The sequence below is a fragment of the Cupressus sempervirens genome, chromosome 2 (genome assembly GCF_028749045.1).
Source record: "Cupressus sempervirens isolate cs-2001-9-10 chromosome 2, ASM2874904v1, whole genome shotgun sequence".
In the NCBI taxonomy this organism is placed as follows: domain Eukaryota; kingdom Viridiplantae; phylum Streptophyta; class Pinopsida; order Cupressales; family Cupressaceae; genus Cupressus; species Cupressus sempervirens.
In genome coordinates, this window is record NC_143119.1 from 376,292,899 (window position 1) to 376,314,970 (window position 22,072).

General features: G+C 40.3%; 1 protein-coding gene across 9 annotated transcripts in view; it reads left to right on the forward strand.

Moving 5' to 3' along the window:
• LOC149572710 (kinetochore protein) overlaps nt 1-22,072 on the forward strand; it is a 220,877-nt gene that overhangs the window by 105,408 nt on the left and 93,397 nt on the right. For 3 of the 9 annotated variants that reach the window (XM_089813791.1, XM_089813789.1, XM_089813797.1), the window contains exons 5-7: nt 3,698-3,822; nt 3,899-4,033; nt 8,146-8,362. In XM_089813791.1, the coding sequence (XP_089669917.1) occupies nt 3,698-3,822; nt 3,899-4,033; nt 8,146-8,362 (477 nt within the window). The remainder of the gene's footprint in view (nt 1-3,697; nt 3,823-3,898; nt 4,034-8,145; nt 8,363-22,072) is intronic. The other 6 variants (XM_089813792.1, XM_089813790.1, XM_089813793.1 and 3 more) reach the window with 3 other exon arrangements.

Below are 22,072 nucleotides of genomic sequence, written 5' to 3' on the forward strand. Positions count from 1 at the left end.
CTTTTCTTTCTATTTAGCTTTCTTCCGTTGGCTCATATTTTTTTTTGTGTCAATGTGGTTTTTTTCATTTAACTATTCAACATGATGGCTTGCCATCTATATAATTGTTTTACATATACTTTCTAATGCTCACTTTAATCTAAATTAGTTAATCGATTTAATTAATGGGGTCTAGAAGAACTAAGTTTTAGTAATGAAACTACTCTTGTGATATGCATTTCTTGAAGTCAATAGATTTAACAACTAATCATATTACACTATTAGCATGATAAGAATTAAATTATAACATCATATTGAAAGGATCTCCAAAATGATAGAGTCAATTTAGCATAAATCTACTTTCACTACATCCTTGAAAATAACATATAAATTATTACAACTTAATACATTCTATTTGGTCCTAGGTTCATTTCATGAACTGTTTAACTCAATGAAATTAGAATACTTGAATCTACAATACATGATCATGAAAACTATATGATGAAGCATTATTCCATTCTTTTACTATTATTACACAATATAAGGAGATGGATTCACACAAGAATTTCAACCAATGATATCGACAAATACATCTTTTATTTCAACTTTAAGATTCATAAAATGCAAGGAGGTTGACATATAGAGTGGAAATCTCATCACTCAACTCATTACAATACACAGAGAAACAAAGATAAGAAATGGAGAAAACTCTCCAACATCAACACTTGATCACAAACAATAATGAGCTCCTTTCTTCACAAGGATCCAATAGGAGGTTCAAGAACTCCCAAGCTATCCAACAAGAATCCACAAACCTGCAAATAAGATTGAACACAACCATGGAGAGCTCACCTCCCAACCTAGGGCTCAAAGAGACCACTCATCGAGCTAGGAGAACCAGTTCCAAACAGGTCACAACCACAATCAAACCACAATGCAAGAACATCACAAAAACACCCAATCCAAGGATTCACAATGGGTTTCATGCAAGAACCCACGAGTAAGGGTGAAGGTGGAATAACCATGAAGGAGATGCCAATGACAATACATACAATTCCATGCCTTCACGAGGCTCATATTAATCACATTTCTTCCGTACACATTCCCCCTTATCACCCCCAAATGACATCAAAAATCATTGGCAAGCAAGGACCCATACACCTTGCTTAATTCCCCTCTTCTCTATGAGAAGAGACTACACTTTCATGGAGGTCACAACTAACCCCTCCACCCATGGCCATTTCTTCCCTCCCAAGGGTGAGTAATGCATTGACATCCATGTACAATCCCTCAAAGAAAATGCATGAAACACAAGACTGAAAGCACCATTTCCCAACCCTTACAAGCACAAAACAACAATACATAAAATGCAAGAAATACATGAACAAAATCTTCAACATGCTAATCTATTAAAAAAATGAAAAACATCTTTGGCAAGAACCACCGGCCTTACTCAAAATGTGATGGAATGGAAATTTGAGAAGAGCCCTATCCTTTTGCCCCAATCTTCAAACCCTAGTGTCTCTAAAACTAGAGAGTGGGTGAACACCCACTAAGTTACCCAAGACCCTCTAAAAAGGCCTCTAAATTCCAACCACCTACTAGCAATGAGTTTTTGAGTTGACCCCTAGTCCTTGGCCATCACTCTTGTCTCCTACCATTAATGCAAGTTTGGGCAAGTGTGTGGGTAAGGATAAGGATATAAGACCTCCATTTTCGCAACATTTGGAAAATGGGTTGTTTGGAGGGTCCCTAAATTTTCCTGGGCCTTCTAGTGGTGAAATTTAGGTCCCTAACTCATATCCCTACCATATGAGCACTTAAATTCCATTAAATTAAGCTCCCATGACCACTTTTTAGCCCGGAAAAGTGACCTAAAAATATGAATTCAAATTCCTATATGGTGGGACTTCACATGATACCTCTAAATAAATGTGACTAGCTTAGGCACCTAATTAAGTTCAGTTTTAGGCTAAGGGTCTCATTGCCAAACCCTAATTGAAATGTCATTTACACATACATTGCAAATGTCAGGTGACAACATAAAATCACATTACATAATACAAGTCACATGTCACTAAATACATAATGAATTAACCTAATACATAAATTCAATTTACGATTACGAATTAAATTACATAACAATGAGGTTCAAATCTCTTCAATAGATTCAACCTTGGTTTCACGGTTTGCACATAGGTTTGGCTCTTGGGTCTCTGATGAGTACCATGGTTAATTCCTTGCACACTCAATCTGAATATCAGTAGCTCAAGAAAATCACATATATATAAATTTAACTTGAATAACCAAATTTAACTCAAAACATTCCTAATTTCATTTAAGTAATCTTTTCAATTTCTACACATTGATTAGGTATAACGATTTTGCATAATCAAAACACTACGACATATTCATCAATTCAATTCAAATTATCAAAATAAACCATCACAATGCATGCATATATGTAAAATATCATCAAGCATCATAAGTAAAGCATGCTAGAGTAATCATCACATGGCATTAATAATATAGATCAATGTCTAATCAGTCGAACAATGTCTCAAAATCTTGAATCAAAATATATCAAAAGTAAATGTATCAGCTGAGCTGTGATGGGTCGGGGTGAGGCCTCAAGGCATACAAGTTAGTTTTAGGTGATCACTATTTAGGAACTGGCCGAATCCAAAGATTCATCTCTCCTTTTAGGTAACCCACCACCCGAGAGAGTTTCCAAGTTTCAACAGGATAGATTTTTTATCTTGCTAAAGGCGCAATCTTGATTGGCAATAGGTTGGTTGTCCAATGTGATGTAAAAAAATAGTTATAACTTATTTCTAATAACTCGCTGATTTTCATTTTTTGATAAATCTTAAGCTTATAATTTGATTGCTGATTTTATAGGTGTTTCCAAAATGTTCCTTCAAAATTCCTTGGGGATGGCCAAAAGACATCCCCTATTGTTTCCTTGCCCCTTGCGATCCTGCCATATTTGAAACATCTTTGGGGACTAGAATGTGACCCTATGGAACAATGCTTTATTCATATCCAACTACTAGCTATAAGTCATTTAAAACAAAATGACACAGTTGGTAGCCAATGACAAAGATGAAATCACATGCAAGCTAGTGGTTTTTCTTATTTGAGATTTTTGTTAGTTCTTTATGTAAAAAAATTAAGGTAGTTTTTTAGGTCATCGATAACGAAGAGGTCAACTTGTTGCATGAGACTCCCTTTGGCAATCCCTTGACCTTATCTATTGTTTATGGATATGCACAACCCTATCAACGTCCCCATTTGACCTAGTGCCTCCTCTATGGATTACACAAGTCTTCGTCATTAGAGGCCTACTCAAATTATACACAGGTGATTTGCCAATTTGTAGAACAAATACTACTGTCTCTTCTTGTTTTTAGTTATTTTTGGTAGTTCATGCAAATTGAATAGTTAGAATCAGGAAACATGTTTCTATGTGCAAGAAGGGTTCTAACTTCTGTCAGAAGTAAGTCTCCAGGAATACGATGCATCTGCTAATTGTGAAGGAATTTCTGGTGTATGCCATTTTAGTGAAACCTTCCTTAGAATACTGAGTGCAAAATGCTATAAACAATCATTTTTTTCCATAGTTATGGATTCAATAGGTTTAAACTTCAAATGTAAAATGGTTTAACAAATACTTATTATTTTGTTTTTGTTTAACCATATTCTTGTCTGTTTACAGTAGAAGTTGGACAGGGACATTCAATGGCTTGCAGCTCTCTACCATCCAAGCAAGAGCTAAAAGTATGGAGTTCTTTCCAGGTGCAGCCTTCTGAACAAGAGGCAAATGCTGGGTTATCATTAGAGGTACTGTTCTGTCCAAGTTCCTGAATATTGTGGTTTGTGACATCTGGTTTTCATAACAGATTTATTTTTCTTGCAGAAGTTACATGCATTTTCTTTTGGGAGAATTCATAGTGATTATACTGGAACTCAAAGTGAGCACTGTCTACTTCATCAGAAGCAAGATGAAAATGATTTTACAAATCTTCAGGGCACAAGAAATAACCTTCACAAGGTAACGCTGGCATAACAATGTGCTTCAGATGTCATTGCATTCTATACTTGTGTTTTATCCTTATGCTGGAACAAAAAAATTGTTTTGATGAACATCTAGCAAATTATCAGTGTTTTAGATAGAAAAGATTTTATTGGAGCTGAAGGGATAACATTTTACTTTTTAAGGATTTTACATGAATATCTAATTTCGTAGGGAATTGTGGGAGTTTTCCTCTCTCTAAAGCATTATCTTGCTTCTAAACTACATCTCCTACTTATGTGGATCTGTTGTGTTGTAATTTTATAGAGTCAGATGCCATATGTGAGTTTGACATTTATGCTCAAGTTGGCTGTTCACTTATCTGGTTTTGGACCAGGGATAGGTCCTATTACGTGTCTTGCTTTCCTAGTGTAGTTTAGTAGATTTTGTTATAAAGAAAATCCTATTTTGCCGATTTTGGTTCTAGCGATTCATGGATTTTTCTCCCCTAGGTTTTGTGCAGCTGGGTTCTTCTGTACAATATGTGTTTGTGTTGTGAAATTTACAAAATCAAATGCATAATCAAAAGCATGACTGGTAATTCAATGCAATGTCACTTTAGGTGACATGCAACGGGCATGGTTGACCTATTATCTGGGTTCCTGCAGGTTAAGAGTATGGAAAAGGAACCCTTTTAGAAGCTTTGTGGAGCTATGCAGGGGCTTTGTGAAGCAATTTGTGCACTTTTGGACAATCTCCTAGATTTTAGGAGGGATTCCTATTTTTTAGGGATTGACTGGGAGTTGATCAGAACACATCAAGGGACCTCCAGGATCATTCTGGAAACTTTGGTGACAGTTCCTATTTTTTAGGGAGGATCTCTAATCTTTAGGGGAGATTGTCAGTTGGCCTGTAAAACTTAGATGTCATCCATACCTGGCTTCAGTCAGATTTCAAAATGGAGTCCTTGTGACCAATTTACGAATAAATTGGGAAATATTAAAATCATTTCCTAAGTTAGACTAACCAAAGTAATGTGAAAGATAGTCACTTTATTACTATAATAAAATATAAGAAGGGTTTAGTACTTTTCCTAGGCAATAAAGTAATAAGTCATTATTATACGCGGGGGGGGGGGGGTGGGGGGGCGGTGGGGGGGGGGGGGGGGCCGGGGGCCCAATTTTTATAATGAATAATAAGCCCTTATGGTTCAATGCCCTAGGAGAGGGAAATAATGTAAAATAGAGCTGATTAAGTCTTTAAAACTAAAAGCAATAAAACCATAATGCATTTCAAACCTTTTGGAGTGGGGATTGAAAGGATAAAAAGAAGCTTGGGCAGCAATTGCCATTCATTCAGGTTATTATCTTAATCAGCATTTTGGATTTGACGGCTGGAGCTAGTTGCAACAGCAGATCAAAATCTTTGAGGACGAAAACCCTTGAAGAAAGCGTGAATTGGACGAAAACTTAATTTACAGTTGAGGAAGATCTACAGAGGGTCTTCATTAGAGAAATATTGGAGCCTTCTCAGAATTGTGTTTGCAGATCAGATTGAAAATGATAATTATTAATTATCATAATTGCTGATCCGAGGTAATAGCAACAAAACTATGATGATACAGGCAATCCTTGCTTAGCCATAAATTTCCAAGAAAGGGACTGGTGTCATATACAGCTGAGAATTTCATTGTTTCAGGTTGGATTAGGGAAGAATTCATATTTAAGGCTGCAGATCAGTGATTTGAAGGCAATACTAATCATTTTCTAAGCTAACCCAGCTGGCTGAACCACCTCCAGGTTGTAATTTTTTGATTCCAGGGCTGATATCTGGTTGTGGGAGACTATCTCAGGCAGATCAGAATTGCAAGGTGGATTAGATTGCCTAAAATCGATCAGCATTTGCAGAACAGGGAGAAAGAAGAATATTTGTATACACCTTATTTATGGACCAAGGTTGCTTCATGCCATACAGACCTGGTATGGATCTGATGTAACTTAATTTGATAAATAAAAATCAGAATTTAATCATTATTCGGCATTAGTTTCTAGCTGAGAAATTCTTTCCAGTATTTCTTCTTACTTCTTTCCAGTATTTCTTCTTACTTTTAGCAACTGCATTTCAAGTACTTGAAAATCGCAAAAGAAAATCAGAAAATAGAAAATATACAAAAGGAAATAGAATATAGTCCCAAAACCAAAAAAAGAATTAGACTATGGTCTATCTTCCTAAATGCCTGTCAAAAGAAAAAAAACTATATAACATTCAGCTCTTTGCCTTAGGATTTCTTTTCGGGATCTCTCATTTAATGTCAATTGTCAAATCATAGTAGCATCATTTAGAATAAGGATCGGCTTGGCAAACCAAAAAATATAAATGAAATTCAGTCACTTGGGAAAAAATTACCACTTTTCCACTGTGCACATGAGCACAGCCCAAATCAATTTTTATTTTTCACTTTTTAAAAACCTACTGGGGCTTTGGTGTCATAGCTCCAAGTGGGGTAAAGGGGCGGCACCCCTTGTGTGACGTTTAGTTGCCATACAAGGTGGGATTGAGGGGCAGAGTGCCTGTAAGGTGGGGTTGAGGGGCAGAGTCCCTGTCACCCAGTCCGAGGTAAGACTTTGGACGCCCCAAAGATCATAATCAAGGTCACCAGGAGACGGGGAGACTTTGAGGTCTCCGGTACTGGTACTGGTACCGGTACGACAATTTTTCAAATAGGAGACAGGGGTACTTGGAGACGGCAATTTCAAAAAAAATAAAAAAAATTAATAGTTTAAAGAGTCTAATACTAAAAGTAAATACAAAATTTGAAAATAGTAATACTGTAAGACTAAAGTAAATAATAATAGTAATTTCACATTAAAAATTAAAATAGACTCATAGAGTCAAAGATTTCAAAACTCACATGATCACAATATTGTATCTCATAGACATATTTGTTTTTCGAATATTGCATATGATCACCATCATATCAGATTGATAATCGCTGAGATTATCATTACATATTCAAATTTTAAATTCAAAAAAGTATAGTTTGATGCTGAATTGCTGATATGCAAACAAAAATGAACACTTTGTACAATAAACAAAAAAACAGAAATATATCTAGTATTAGTATGTCGATGGTACTATCATCTACTCCACAAGGTTGTGATCATCCATCTCAAGGTCTTCAGCTATCATGCTCTCCAAAAAATCATCTCTCCAAAAATATATATTAAATGATTTAATCATTTAAATTGTTGAATAAACATAATTTTTAAAAAGTGTTTCTAATGTTTTTAAAGTTATTAATTTATTAAATAAAATATTTTAAATGATTTAATCATTTAAATTGTCGGTGGTCTTAATTTTTGTATTAAAAACATTAAAATGAGGGCTAAAATATATAAAATTATTTAATATTATATTTTACATTTATATTTTACTAGGAGACTTCGGGGAAACTTCACTTTTTGGATTAGGAGACGGGGAGACTTTGTTATGAAGTCTCCAACCTTTTTTGAGGTCTCTGGAGACGCGAAAAGTCTCCGAGACGCGACTTTTAGGGGGGAGACGGGTCTCCCGGTAACCATGATCATAATGTTACATGCCATTTTTCATAATTTTACTGCTTTTAACCAAGTTTGGAATCCTTCAAAAATTGCACTTAAGGTTCAGGTAGATTTTAAATTTTTGTTCAAATTGAAGTACAGTTTTTATTTAGAACTTGGTGAGTTCTCTGCAGGTTTGCCTCGGATGAATTCCAGGCCTGATCATTCTTCCTGGATATGTCCCAACATACTTGGGCTGAACCTAGTCAGATAGGAACTTGGATCAGAATGTGTTCTGGATTTGTCAAAGTTCATTCAGGGTCCATGGCAAAGCTGTTAACATAGGAAGAATATATACATTTTTATCGTTGTGAACATTTTGAATTCAGTTTGTGTTATTTATTTCACTGTTCTCTTCTTTGTATACTTATTGCTTGTTTATAAAGTCATTGGCAATGTTATATTTGGTTTAATATATTCTTCTCCCCAAAAGTTGCGAAAAAACTTCCGTTCGAGGGCATTATTAACTTTCATGTTTTGTATGCTAGGGTCTAATGCACAACTGTCTTTTTTTCTTATTAAAGATGGATTATTTTAACCTTGATGCTGTAGAGCAAGAGTCAGCTATTTCAATCAGGACCAGGTCCTGGTCCTTCGCAATTGGAACAAGGGCAACATTGTGATTCTGAGGAGCTGCAAGGAGGAGTTGAAGAAGTGGGCACTTGGTCGAGGATTTTTAGTGAAGTAGAAAAACTTGATGAAAATTCTCGTGAAACCACCGATTCTGCCGCATGCACTGCACACGGTGGAAAGGCAAGATTGCTGAGAGGTAATAAGAGTATTCTTGCAGTTTGTATGAGTTTATCTTAATGTGAAACTTTTAATAAAAAAAAATGTTGTTTTGAGCTACTGCTGTGACAATTTGTGATTGATTTTAATTCTCTTCTTCATTCTTCTTATTTTGCTTTTGCTTATACCCATCTTTTAGTAAATATATAAAAAACTATTGTAATATGCCCAATGGGTATCTTTGGCAAATAAGCTTCAGGTATACAAATTTAACAGTGCTCAAATACCAATGTAATGCCCCTGCTAATATAAATTTCAATATTTCTTAAAACCTTTCTGCAAATCTTATTTTAAGCCGTCTATAGATATGACTAATCAGCTGCCTTGCTAGATGTTATAATGTCATGATCAAATATTCAGGGTAGATATATTCTGAACCTTTAGAATCCAAATATATTCATTTTTAATTTTTTACAAAACACCATTCACAGCTCAGTTCTGTATTTTGCCCTGAGATGACAAACCCTAATTTAGCAAACCCAAAAATTTTCTCTCGTTTATTTCCCAATAACATTAACAATCTTGTATTATAAATCAGGGTAGCAAATGAGACTAAAATATCTTTTACCAGATTGAAAACCTGAATTTGTTTAGGATTCTTCATTACATTAATAACTAAGTTTTCTTCAAGGTATTATAGAGCAATAATGATAGCCTAGATTTGAAATCAGGATTACAAACAGAGATAAATTAGAGAAATTTTCTTCTATTAATTGTGTTGTCCGGCAAAACAGGTAGTTAGACAGTTAGCAATGCAGCGACAGTTGTGTCGTTTCATTGGCACCATTGTCGGACATTATAAATGTTGTGGACACTTATGTATTTTGGCATCATTATCATTTTATGGAATATCATTGTTGTGTACGGGAAAACATTTGATAATGAATAGTATTTTGCATTGATTATATGTTTTCTTTCCTGTTCGCCATGGGCTGAACATTTGGCGCTGTTGCTAGTTCGAATTCAGGGTAGTACGAAAGGACAAAGATAAATGGGAAGAACAATACAAGACAACCGGAAGACAAATGACGACAGCGAAACAAAATTTTTTGAAGGAGAGCACGAGGCAGCACAGAACTTTCCCATTCTGTATCGTGTAGGTCTGGAAACTTTCGAACGGAGGGAAGCCACAAAGAATGGGGTTATGACAGATAGTGTGTGGGATGATATGCACGTGAGCTACACCACGAACAAATTTTTAGACCAACTTCACTGTCTGATCGCACAAGCCTACGTGGTACAGAAGAGACGCTGGGAGGAAGCGGAATGCGAGGAACGCCGTTAGGAGACTCTAAAGAAATTCTATGAGGAGAGAGATGCATGGTGTCGGAAAATTGAACCATGAGCAGTTGTGCCGTGGTATCAAGGGCACTCAGAAATATGTAATTATCACATAAGTCGACACATGATGTATATAGAATAAATAAATAAAAGCATGTTTTATTTTGATTTTGTTTTATAATGGTACTATATGCCAAATGCCCAATCTTTTAAATAAGAATAGGAATTTGAGGGAAGAAATCGACGAATTACAAATTGTGCATGGCGAAGCCGAACACCATTGGAGGATAAGACAACTCACCGGGGAATGAACTGAGGGGCAACTAGAGGAATCACCTAGTGTGGTGGTTGTAGCGGGGTTCATAGGAAGCAATGAATGGTGCCTCAGTTCGCTGGAACGGTGGGGACGGAGCAACGAGGAGTTGCTTGAGCAAACACGACATCGATTGGCAGTGCTTGAAGAGACAAAGGAGCAATTTTTACATTCATCATGTACACCACTGCGAGAGGGAACTTGTGAAGTAGTAGGAGAAGAGGCGAGGCCTACAGAAGACACCAAGGCGAAAAGAAGTGCCGGAGTGGCACTGCATGGTGGTCAGAGTAACCCACCAGGATCAACTTTTAATAGTTCAGAAACACGATCTAGTGGTAATCAAAGGGCGAGAAGCACTGTCTCAAAAGAAAAACTCCCGAAGTTCAAGGGCGATGGGAAGGAAGATCCCATATAGTATTTCCGTACGTGTGAAACGATATGGACGACCACTTCGGTCACGGATGCGGATGAATGGTTGAACCAATTTTCCGCCAGCCTATGGGGAGTGGTGGTGGATTGGTTCTCTGACATGGACAAGGCAAAAATCTCCACATGGGATGATCTGAAGAAAGAATTCCAAGCAGAATTCTGACTGCTCCGAGATGATAACGAGGTTGTAGTAGAAATCTACAACTGCAAGCAAGGGAAGGACACTGTTCGAGCCTACAATCGAAGGCTTAAGGATCTTCTTAGCCGATGGGTACTCAACTGGCGGATGAACTAAAGAGACGTTGGTTTGTAGAAGGCCTCCGTGGAGCATTGAGAAGAAAAATGAAGATAGTTCCGCCCACATCCTACACTGATGCATATGACCATGCCCTAAATCTAGAAAGTGAAAGCAAAACAACAAAGAAGAAGAAGAGGAGAAGTAAATCTTCATCCTCCTCTGAAAGCGATGAATCCTTCGACGAGGGTAGCAGTGCAGACGAGGAGCCCAACAAGAAAGTACAAGCACTTCAAAAAGACTTAGAACGAATGCGAAAGAAATTCAAATCCATGATGGGAACTAGTGGCTGCATGGAGGAAGGAGAAATTTGGTGCACAGATTGCAAAGAGAAGGGCCATTCAAAAGGAGTGTGTCCCAAAAAGGCAATGTGTGATGTCTGTCAGGTCTTAGGGCATTCTACAAAGGAATGTTCGTTCAACATGACGACGAGGAGCCAACAGATATTGTTCACACAGGAACAACCATCCACATCTGGCACAAAAAATGAGACCAAAGGCAATAATAATGCCACATCCGGCGGCTACCGAAACAACCGCCAAGGAGGATGGGGTGGGCATGTAACAAGTGGGGCCACTTCACTAGAGAGTGTCCGAAGAACAACACTCCACAAAAATTATGTCGATGGTGTCGTCGAGGAGATCACGAAGATGCTAATTGCCCAAAACAAGTAAATCTCATTAACATCGACAAGGAAAAGGTTTTGGTTGTCACCCGCAACCGGGCTAAGTAGGCCACCTATCCTAACCCCTTCACGGAGAAGCAAAGGCTGTGGGAGGCACGGGAGGATGTAGAGAAAGCAATGAAGGTTAAAAAGGATATGAAAGATGCTATTCCTCGACGATTGGAGGGAGAAAACAACTTGGTCAATGAAATCCTACAAATGGAGGTGCTCGTCAGAGTTCACGAACTCTTACAAGTAGTACTACAAAAAAGGACGACATTACTGAATACTCACGCACACATGGTGGAGACAAAAGGACAACCAATTGTACCAGGAGGGTCCGCGATAGATCCCATGTTGCTGACAGTAAGCAACGATCGTCATCTGGTGGTGGCTAAGATGGGAATCCTCGGAACCATCCTGACGGACATTGTTGTGGATGGTGGGTCCTGGGTAAATGTTCTTCCTGAGGAGACGTGGAGGAAATTGGGAAAGCTTACCTTGTGGCCGTCCACATTCAACCTACTCGACGCTGACCAGCAGGGATAAAACCTTTGGGGACCTTAGTGGTGTGACAAGTAACTATCGGGATGCAACCATTTGTGCTGGATTTCATAGTAATCCCTTTGAAGAAATAGGGATATGACGCCTTTCTTGGAAGAGGATGGCTTGTGGCGGCGAAAGTAAATCACAACTGGAAGAAGAATATCCTGTCAATGGAAAGTGGAGGATGAAAGTTTGTGATTGATCTCCGAACTCAAGTGGTAAGTGAAGAGATGGTATCATCGTTGAAGTCTGAGTCAGACGGAGAGCATCGGACAAATGCGGGAAGAATGGATCCGAATGACGAAGGTGTTTTAGAGCTGGAGGAGTGTTCAGAGGACGAGACAAATTCACTGAATGGACTTTTTCATTGGTAGATGGAAGACTATGAACTCTTGCATACATACATGCTGGGTGTCAAGGAACCCGAAGATGAGGAGGTATTCCCACCACAGTTCGTGGAATACAGAGAAGGAAACGTGGAGATCAATGAGAGTCTCGCCCATTGCTTTGAAGGAAAAGAGATAAGATACGAAGAGCCGTCCATAGAGGTTACTAATCTTGGGGACGTAGAGAATCCAAGGAACATACTCGCGGGAGACGACTGGAACTCGGTATTGAAGGCCACGGCATTCAAATTTTTTTTGGAGTACAAAGATGTATCCGCATGGACTTACAAAGATTTAAAGGGAATCCCATCGGAGATGTGTGTTCACTACATACAGATGGTACCCAGAGCCATACCTGTGTGGAAAAGTTCGTACAGAATGAACAAAAACTACACAGCCCGTGTAGATGAGGAAATATAGTGCATGCTGGAGGATGGCATAATATTCAAGGTTCAAACAAGTGAGTGGGTGTCACCTATTGTGATATCGATGAAGGACAGGATCCAAATCCGGATATGCGTGGACTTCCGGTGCCTCAATGCGGTCACAATTAAAGATCCCTTCCCAATTTTGTTCACCGACACGATTCTAAAAGAAGTGGTCGAACACGAGATATATTCCTTCATGGATGGATTTTCTGGCTATAACCAGATCTCCATTGCCGAGGAAGACAAACTGAAGACTACTTTTGTGGTGGAGGATGGAGTGTATGCATACAACCGAATGCCCTTCGGATTGTGTAATGCACTTGCCATGTTTCAAAGGATCGTTTTGCACATATTTGACAAAATGTCGATAGGCAACTTCTGCGCATTTCTGGATGATTGGTCCATTTTCAATGGACAAGGCAACTACTTGAAGGCACTTCAGGAATGTATGGAGAGGTGTCAACGGGCGAGGTTGGCATTAAATCAAAAGAAATGTTAGTTCATGGTTCCTCAGGGAAAACTACTTGGGCACATTGTTTGCAAGATAGGGTTAAAGATTGACTCGGATAAAGTAAGGGTGATAGAAGAAATGGAAGCCCTAACAAATGTATTTAGAGTAAGGTCCTTTCTTGGGCACATTGGGTATTATAGACGATTTATAAAGAACTGTGCCAGAATTGCTCTGCCCCTGGACAAGCTGACATGAAAAGGAGAACCATACATCTGAACATCCGAGTAGCAGACCGCCTTCTCAGAATTGAAAAATAGATCGCTGGGAGCACCCATATTGGCATATCCAAACTAGGACAGGCACGTGGATGCATCAAACTTTGCTATTGGTGCGACGTTGGCGCAAATTGGTGATCATGGTCTTGATCACCCAGTATATTTTGCAAGTCGGCTACTATCAAAAGCTGAGAGGAATTATAGTACAACTGAAAGGGAGGCTCTTGGGACGATGTACTTGGTACAAAAGTTCAGACATTTTTATTGGCCACACCATTTACCTTTTACGTAGATCACCAACCGTTGATGTACTTGGTGAACAAACCAATCATCCAAGGCAGAATTAGCAGATGGTTGTTGCTACTATAGGAATTTACCTTTATCATCATTGCGCAACTCGGGAAGAGTCATGTCATTGCTGAATAGATCTCCTGAATCAAGTTCGGGGAGCCGACGGAAGGGGTCAATGATGGCTTTCCAGATGCACACTCGTTTAGAATCGCCATTCTTCCAGAATGGTACAAGTCTATAGGGAATATCTATCAACATCCCAATTTTCGAGAGAGATGCTACCAGGTGAACGACGGAAACTAGTTCTAAGAAGCTAGACTTTTTAGTTAATAAATGGTCTTCTCTATAAGATGGGTCTTGATCAAGTACTATGGCGATGTGTAATGGAGGAAGAAGTGCAAAGTGTTCTAAGAGAAGCACATGAAGGGCCGACAGGTGACCACATGGGACCTGACACAACAACACGAAAGGTTTTGCTTGTCGGGTTATGGTGGCCCATGCTTTACAACAATGCACGGGAATGGGTGTTGAGCTGCGACACATGCCAAAGAGTCGACAAACCACTCAAGAGGGATTTCATGCCATTAAACCCGTCCCACGCCTAGGAGTTGTTTGAATGTTGGGGACTAGACTTCGTCGGTCCCTTGAAGGTGAGCAGGGCCTGGCGTTGCCGATACATAGTGGTAGCCACAGAGTATCTAACAAAGTGGGTAGAAGCATGGGCACTACCTGATAATTTGCAATCAATACGGCCAAGTTCTTGTATGAACAAATCATCACACGGTATGGCATACCTATTCAGTTGATGAGTGACAGAGGAGGTCACTTCATCAACCACATGATCAAATTATTGACAACAGAATTCAAAATTTTTCATTCGTTGTCAAGTCACTACTATCTACGAGCCAATGGCTAGGTGGAGGCCACAAATAAAATTCTGGTGGCCATCATATACAAATCATGTGGCGTCGAATAGGCAGACTGGGAGGAGAAGTTACCTTTGGCGCTATGGGCCTACCGTACCACATTCAAAGTCAGAACGGGACAAATGCCATTCCAGTTGATGTTTGGCCAAGAAGCTGTGGTACTAGCCGAATTTATGGTCCCAAGTTTGCGAATTGCAATTGACAATAGACTGGGAGACATGGAGAGTTTACGTGAACGCCTACATCAATTGAATAAACTGGACGAATGCAAATTAACGGCACAATGGCCGATAGAAGTGGCGCAGACCTGTTGAAAAACGTGGCACGACAAACATTTGAAAATGACAAGGTTCTAGCCAGGCCAACTCGTGCTTTGGTACAAAGGGCGCAATGAAAGAAAACCAAGAAAATTCAAGGTTAAGTGGCTGGGACCATATAAAGTGAGAGAAGTTGGCGACAATGGATCCATAAAACTGTGGACCTTGGACGGGCGCGAAATTCCTGAAGCCATCAATGGATCAAAGTTAAAAATTTATCAGGACCGACAAGGAGGCAAAGTAAGAAATAATCGCCAAATTGGACTTAGGTAATTTTTTTGCAAAAAAAAAAAGAAAAAAAAAAGGGAGAAATGTCCCACGGACAATTGTTCCACGGACACATGGTCGTGGCGCTGAGTGTCCTGCGGACACTTGTTCCGCAGACACGTGGTCATGGCCCTGAGTGTCCTGCGGACGCTTAGCCCACGGACGATAAGAAGTGTCCTGTAGACAGTTGGCCACGGAACTAAAAGTGTTCCCACAGGGGTAAGCTGCACAACAGGATAAAAGAAATCACCCCACAAAAACAAAACAAAAACTCCACATCCACCATGAATGCAAACTAAAAGTTGTGGAGTAGACTTAAATACATGTTGCGAGGGGGGGGGGGGGGGGGCGGGGGTAGTTGCAGTAACACAAGGAACATACGACAATTGTTGAGGATAATCCATGGGAAGAAGTAAAGCTACAGGGACAAAGTGTCTACCAGAAAAGGAAGTTATAAGAAGAGTATCCACTGAAGGAGAAAAGGGAGAAGCTACGTTCTGAGGAAAAGGAACCATATTGCAAGCAAATCATCTGTTGGAAGAAAAGAATATCCAAAGGGAAGTAGAGGTTAGTGAAGGCATTCAACATGGGAACCATTGCCGTCAGAGAAGCACTGCCGCGGAAGACAAAAAGAGAGAAAGAAACCCTAATCGCTTCTTTTGGTTACATTAAAAGACAAAGCAAGAGACCGTTATTATAGAGTCCGCAAGGAAAATAAAGTAGTGGAAAAATCAGTTGAAGGCAAAGATGGAAAAGAATGTGAGAGTGTTGGCTTCTAGAGTCCGAGTTGTAGGGTCAACAGCATCCAGTAGTGAGAAGCTGAAAGTGAAAGTTAACCTATCGCACCTCACAGTTCAGTTTGAAGGACTGAATGGTAGCTAGTGTTGGATATGGTGGCAAGAGGCTGCAGATATAGAGGTAATCAAACAAATTCTAATACAAGTGCAAGTACATTGGGCAATACAACTTCCAGTATTTTCCAGTTGGCTATTTGAATTGATTTTAAGAACTATGATAGAATCGTACAATAGAAACAGTAGAACGAGTACATTTGTTTACAAGAAGCACCATATGACAGTCTCTTTCAAACCGCTCGATTTCAGTAGGGTTTTTGGCATTCCTGGCCACGGAGGTCGTAAGGTGGAGACCAAGAATTGCAAGTTGTCACAGGAATGTAAAAAGTATTGGGTGAAATTAGTAGGTTGCGACCTCACACTAGAGGAAATGGAGTTTGTGGTGAAGGGTGCCAAGAGCCGAGAACTACGGAGAGATTTTATTGGGGAGGGCCACTAGAGATGTATCATGGATGTAATTAAAACAGGTTGATGGGGCAAGTCGGGCCTCAGATATAGCCTTGTTGCAGATTACATTCATGAACAACATCATGAATGGTACCATGTATGATTGGGCCACAATCCTCACCGACAGGATGGAGGAGTTCATGACACTCCAAAATCGAACATTTTTCATGCTGCATCATGCCATTGGCTTGTTTTCGGAGGCAGCCCTTCATCAAGTTCTAGTCGACGATTTTGAAGTCCCGTCGAGGGGGAAGTTGGCGCCAAGAGAACCCCTAATATTCTACTAGAGACATTTAGACACGGGTGGAACCGTAGCTGGTTAGAAGAAAGTATTGTAGGGATTGGAGGCATATGGGGACATAGATAGAGGAAGGGAGGAAACCATAGAGAGCAGTGGGTCCAATTTTGAGGAAGAGAGTACCTCGGCAGAAGTTGGCAGTGATGCCGCGGTTGGCGGGTCCATATTCTTCACCCCGCCTAGTTGCCAACTTCGGCACACTTGATAGCCACCACCTTTCTCATCCCTCCATTTGGCCAGAGATATGTGCCAGTTATCATGACTCCACCGATAGCCGAGACAAATGTTATGGCTCCACTTGTGGCCATGATAGATGTTGTGACTCCACAGAGTATTCCACCAAATTCAGTAGCACCAACAATGCCAGCCACAGAGATCGTAGAGATGCAAGCGCCAGAGCCTAAACCTCAAGTTCGATTAAACGTGATTGGCTTTGACATTGTGGTCATCACCATATCTTACTCCTTGTTGGCCGAGACCCAACCAGGCCAGCCAATATAGCCAGTTCCGCCGATATAGCCAGTACAACCAACAGAGCCTAATGAGAGTATTGAGCCAACATAGGTAGCACAGCCGGAGAAGATTGAGGTGATAGACAGAGCCAATGCATTCATACAACATCAATTCCTACTCATCCTTGCAAAGGTTGGTCCTTCCATTTTGTCCTTGAGGCATGGAGAGGTATTCCCAGGAGCAGTTGCCATATTAGAGCCACAGGAGGTGGAAGCACCACAGTCTGAGGATGCGCCCGGAGAGGAGGAGGCGACACCGGATGTGGACGTGGCTACCGCAAGAGAGGCAGTGATGGATATCGATGGGGAGTGGACTCTCGATGATGTGGGAAAAGAGGATTATGGGTCGGATGAGGATAGATGCAAGGCATACCTCAAAGCTATGCAGGTTGTGATGAAGAAAGGATACATCGTTGCATGCCAGGCTTTGACTCGAGTTACATTTGATCCAAGCTTGTATTTGGGTGGTTTGTCCTGAGCGTTTTTGCTCCTGCTTTGAGGCTAGGGGATGGCCAGCGGTGGAGACACCAGAGATGTTGGTTGAATGGGCTACAGAGCTTGAGTTGGGACCGTGCAACACTTCGATGGAGAAGCTAGCGCACAAGATAGTGGGGTTATATAAAGGCGTCTATTATGCTCATAGGCGTGCAGAGGCGGACAGGGCATCAAAGAGGATCGCAGCTGAGAGATCTATGACAGTTGAGAGGGAAACTAGGGAGAAGTTAGCTGCTAAATTAATTAGCCAGCAGGCAACATGGGCAGTCGAGTGCGCAACACTTTTGTGGGACAAGGAAACTACCGAACAAAGACTACATGCAGCCGAGTAGGAATTTCTCACAGCTAAGGCCCCGACTATGGACGTGTAATGTTCCCTCTTTAGTTCGACATGGCATTGATCATGGATTTGCCTATTCCAGACTCTCGTAGGCAAATGGTGTGGAGAGAGAGTCAATTCTGCGGATCAGATGGTCATATCTTGCTCTTGAAGAAGTGTTAAGAGGTTATATTTTATTATTATGTGTTATTGGGGCCTACATGTTATAATTTTAAGTTGAGTTGCACTTTTTATTTTATAAAATTACTTTATTATAAAAAGTGCATTATAATGAGATTTTATAAAGGATGTTTCTAGAAGTTCTAGCAACTTCTTAGAAAAGTGAATAAATAGAGGGTTGGGCCTCTCATTTGGACATGCTTGGATTTGAGATTTCTTCTACTTCTTCCATTTGTGGAGCAAATTTGTAGTCTCTTGGGTCTGCAAATTATTATTTGATCTTTGGGAACGAATCACTCCCTTGGATTGGCGACTTTGAGGGTGTGAAATATCACCTGAATTGTTGCATTTGAGGAGTTGGTAATTCAGCCATCTCATTTGGACTTCATTGAGATTCAGTTATAAGGGTTTACTTTGGTTGGAATAAGGGTTTCAGTTGTGCTCTAGCATTTGTGGATTGATTAACAGGGTTTGAAGACACAGTTGTGCATTATTTTTAGACTGCCAGTCCAGGGTTTGGACCCACGTTTTTGCTCATAACTCCTAATTGGCTTGACGGATGAATTTCATATTTTAGGGGGTTATTCAGCAACCCTAGGCGCCTAGATTTATTGCTTTTGGAGTGACAAAAAACGCTGCAATATTTTTATTTAGCAGCCGTACCAGGCCGTACCTGTACGGCCCTGTCAGTTGGGCAGCAACAGCAATTTTGTGAGTCGGTTTGGGGCAGATTGTGAGGTCTTCGTGTGGCATTAATCCAGCATTCATATCCGACAAAATTGGAGCTATTCCAGGTGCACAAAATATTGATTGCCAAAATATTGCATGTTAAGGATTAGAACAGTCAGCATTGTCATTGCATAAATAGTTATTTCCAGTCATTAATAACTGTTGTAAAAGTTTCGTCATTTGCATTCCAAATCTGAACTGAGTTATTGTTCAGGGCATAACATTGCATTGTCAAGAGCTTGATGTATTAGAAGTGCATAGTTGTGACAGTCTCTCATTGTAATCAGTCCTATTTGCTGTCATAAAATCAGAATTGCATTGGACTTCATATTTGAGTTTCATATTGTCATCTATCTCTTAGATTGGTAGTGTTATAATCTGGAATTGTTGTTCATACATTATTGGCATCATATATTGAGGTTTCGGTTACATGCCAACTGTTTGACAAAATTCCTAAGTCCAGTTTGAGGGTTTCAGTGGCTTTTATAATAAGGGTCTTTACAGTGGTATCAGAGCTATAAGTCCTGCCATCCCGTGGAGGTCTTATAGGGAATTTGGAACAGCTGGATAGAAGGGAAAGTGTTTGACGAAATGTCAAAACACTAAAATCAGAACATTTATGAGCATGCGACAGAGGCTTTATAATTTCCGCAATACCAAAGCAAGACAAGATAGGATTTCAGACCTGCAGAGCGAACAATCTAGCTCATCTGTACAGGTGGACATAGAATCCAGTCATACAGACACAGGGGAGGTATTCTTTGATCAAGACTACGACTACAATATGGATAGAGGCGGGAATGCCGGTCCAGATCAGCAAGAGGAAAGATTTTTACAGTTATTAGACACCTTGGCACAGGGACAACGATTAGCCGAACAAAGAGCACAGGAACAGAATCAGAGAATGGAGCTTATGATGTAGATGATGGCTCGTCAAATGGGGTTGAACGCTAACATAGGTGGAGGAAATAATCAGAATGGTAACAATCAGAATGGGAATAATTAGGATGGGATACATAATGGAGGCGAACAAATTTTGAACAATTTCGGTCATGCACCCCAGCAAGCTAGGATAGTGAGTTCGAGACCTATGATTCCCACGTTCCTTCCTAGAGCTCCAGAGCAGCCAGTACCAGAACCCTAGATCACTGACATACAGGATCAGCTGAGGAGAGATTGGGAAGCAGGAGGCCCAGATTTTACAGCTGCAATCACCTTTAGAGAGTAAATGGATGTGCGGATGAAGCATATGCCCCGTGGACATGACAGGACTCAGAGCTATGAGCTACGAAAGAAAGTAGGGAAACTTCAGTTACCATATTATGATGGCTCGGGGAAGTCTACAGCAAGAGCTTGGGTTCAAAAACTTGACACATACTTTCAATTGAACCCTATGTCTGAGGAAGAAGCTATTAAGTATGCAGCAATTCACCTGGATGGGTTAGCACACGAGTGGTGGCATCATGGTATGATCACTATGGGTCATGCACACATTACCTCATATGTGGAGTTTACGGAGAGACTGATTGAACGTTTTGATAAGAAGGATCCAGAACTCCATTTCAAGGAGTTAGCTCAACTTAAACAATGGGGATCATTGGAAACATACATTTCAGAGTTTCAGAAACTTGCAGTGTTAGTAACAGATGTATCTGAACGGAGGCTATTGGTTTTATTTATGGATGGGCTAGTTGATCCGTTGAGAGGGTGGATTAAAGCTCTCAACCCTCCCACTTTGCAGGAAGCCATTAAGAAAGCTCGTGACATGGATTCCTCTTCAGCTTCTAAAAATAAATTCCAGGCAAAGAGTTTCCCTTCAGGAAAAGATAGGGACAGGAAACCCTTTCATAGAGAGGCACAGCTACCTAAGGAAGAAAATAAGAGGTTGGAGAAGGAGACACTTAATGACTTTAAGGCGGACTATCATGTGGTCAACATGGGTGACATGGATATAGTACTTGGAATGCAGTGGCTACATTCATTGAAGGTGGTTACCCTGAGACTAGAGGATATGGAGATACAATTCGAAGTGAATGGTAGGACTCATGTGCTTAAGGCTATCCATAATGGAGACATTAGGACTATCTCATTTAGGCGGCTGGAGAGATTAACCAGGCATAATGATATACAGTGGGCAGCAGTTTGTACTTTGACACCTACACAGGAGGAGCAACATAAGACGAAATATCATCCTGATATTCAGAAATTGAGGATTAAGTACGAAAAGGTATTCAGTGAGATTCCACCAGGCAGGCCACCAGACAGAGGCATTGAGCATGTTATTGAGCTGGAGGAAGGTGCTAAGCCTATCATGATCACACCATATCGACACCCAAAGCGACTCAAGGATGAGATCGAAAGGACCATCGAGGAGTTGCTAGCTATGGGGCACATCCGACCAAGTAAGTCACCTTTTGCATCTTCTGTTGTTTTGGTAAAAAAGAAGGATGGAACTCTTCGGATGTGTGTTGATTACAAGGAATTAAATAAGAGAACCATTAAGAACAGGTATCCCATTCCTCGCATTGATGAGTTGATAGATGAATTGCATGGGGCTTGTTATTTCACGAAAATTGATTTGAGAACAGGATATCACCAGATCAGAGTCCGTGAACAGGATATTGAGAAAATTGCTTTCAGATGTCATTGTGGGCACTTTGAGTTTGTAGTCATGCCTTTCGGTCTGACCAATGCACCTGCCACTTTCCAGTCCACTATGAACAGAGTTTTCCACCATCAGTTGAGGAAATTCGTGCTGGTGTTTTTTGATGACATTTTGATCTATAGCCGATCATGGCAGGAGCATCTAGAGCATTTGGAGACAGTGTTGAGCATTTTACAGAAGGAGTCCTTGTATGCAAAAGAGTCCAAATGTGACTTAGGGATGACCGAGCTGTTATATTTGGGACACATTATTAGTGCAGATGGAGTGCGGATGGATCCTGAAAAGATTCGCGCTATTGTTGATTGGCCTCCACCAGAGAACC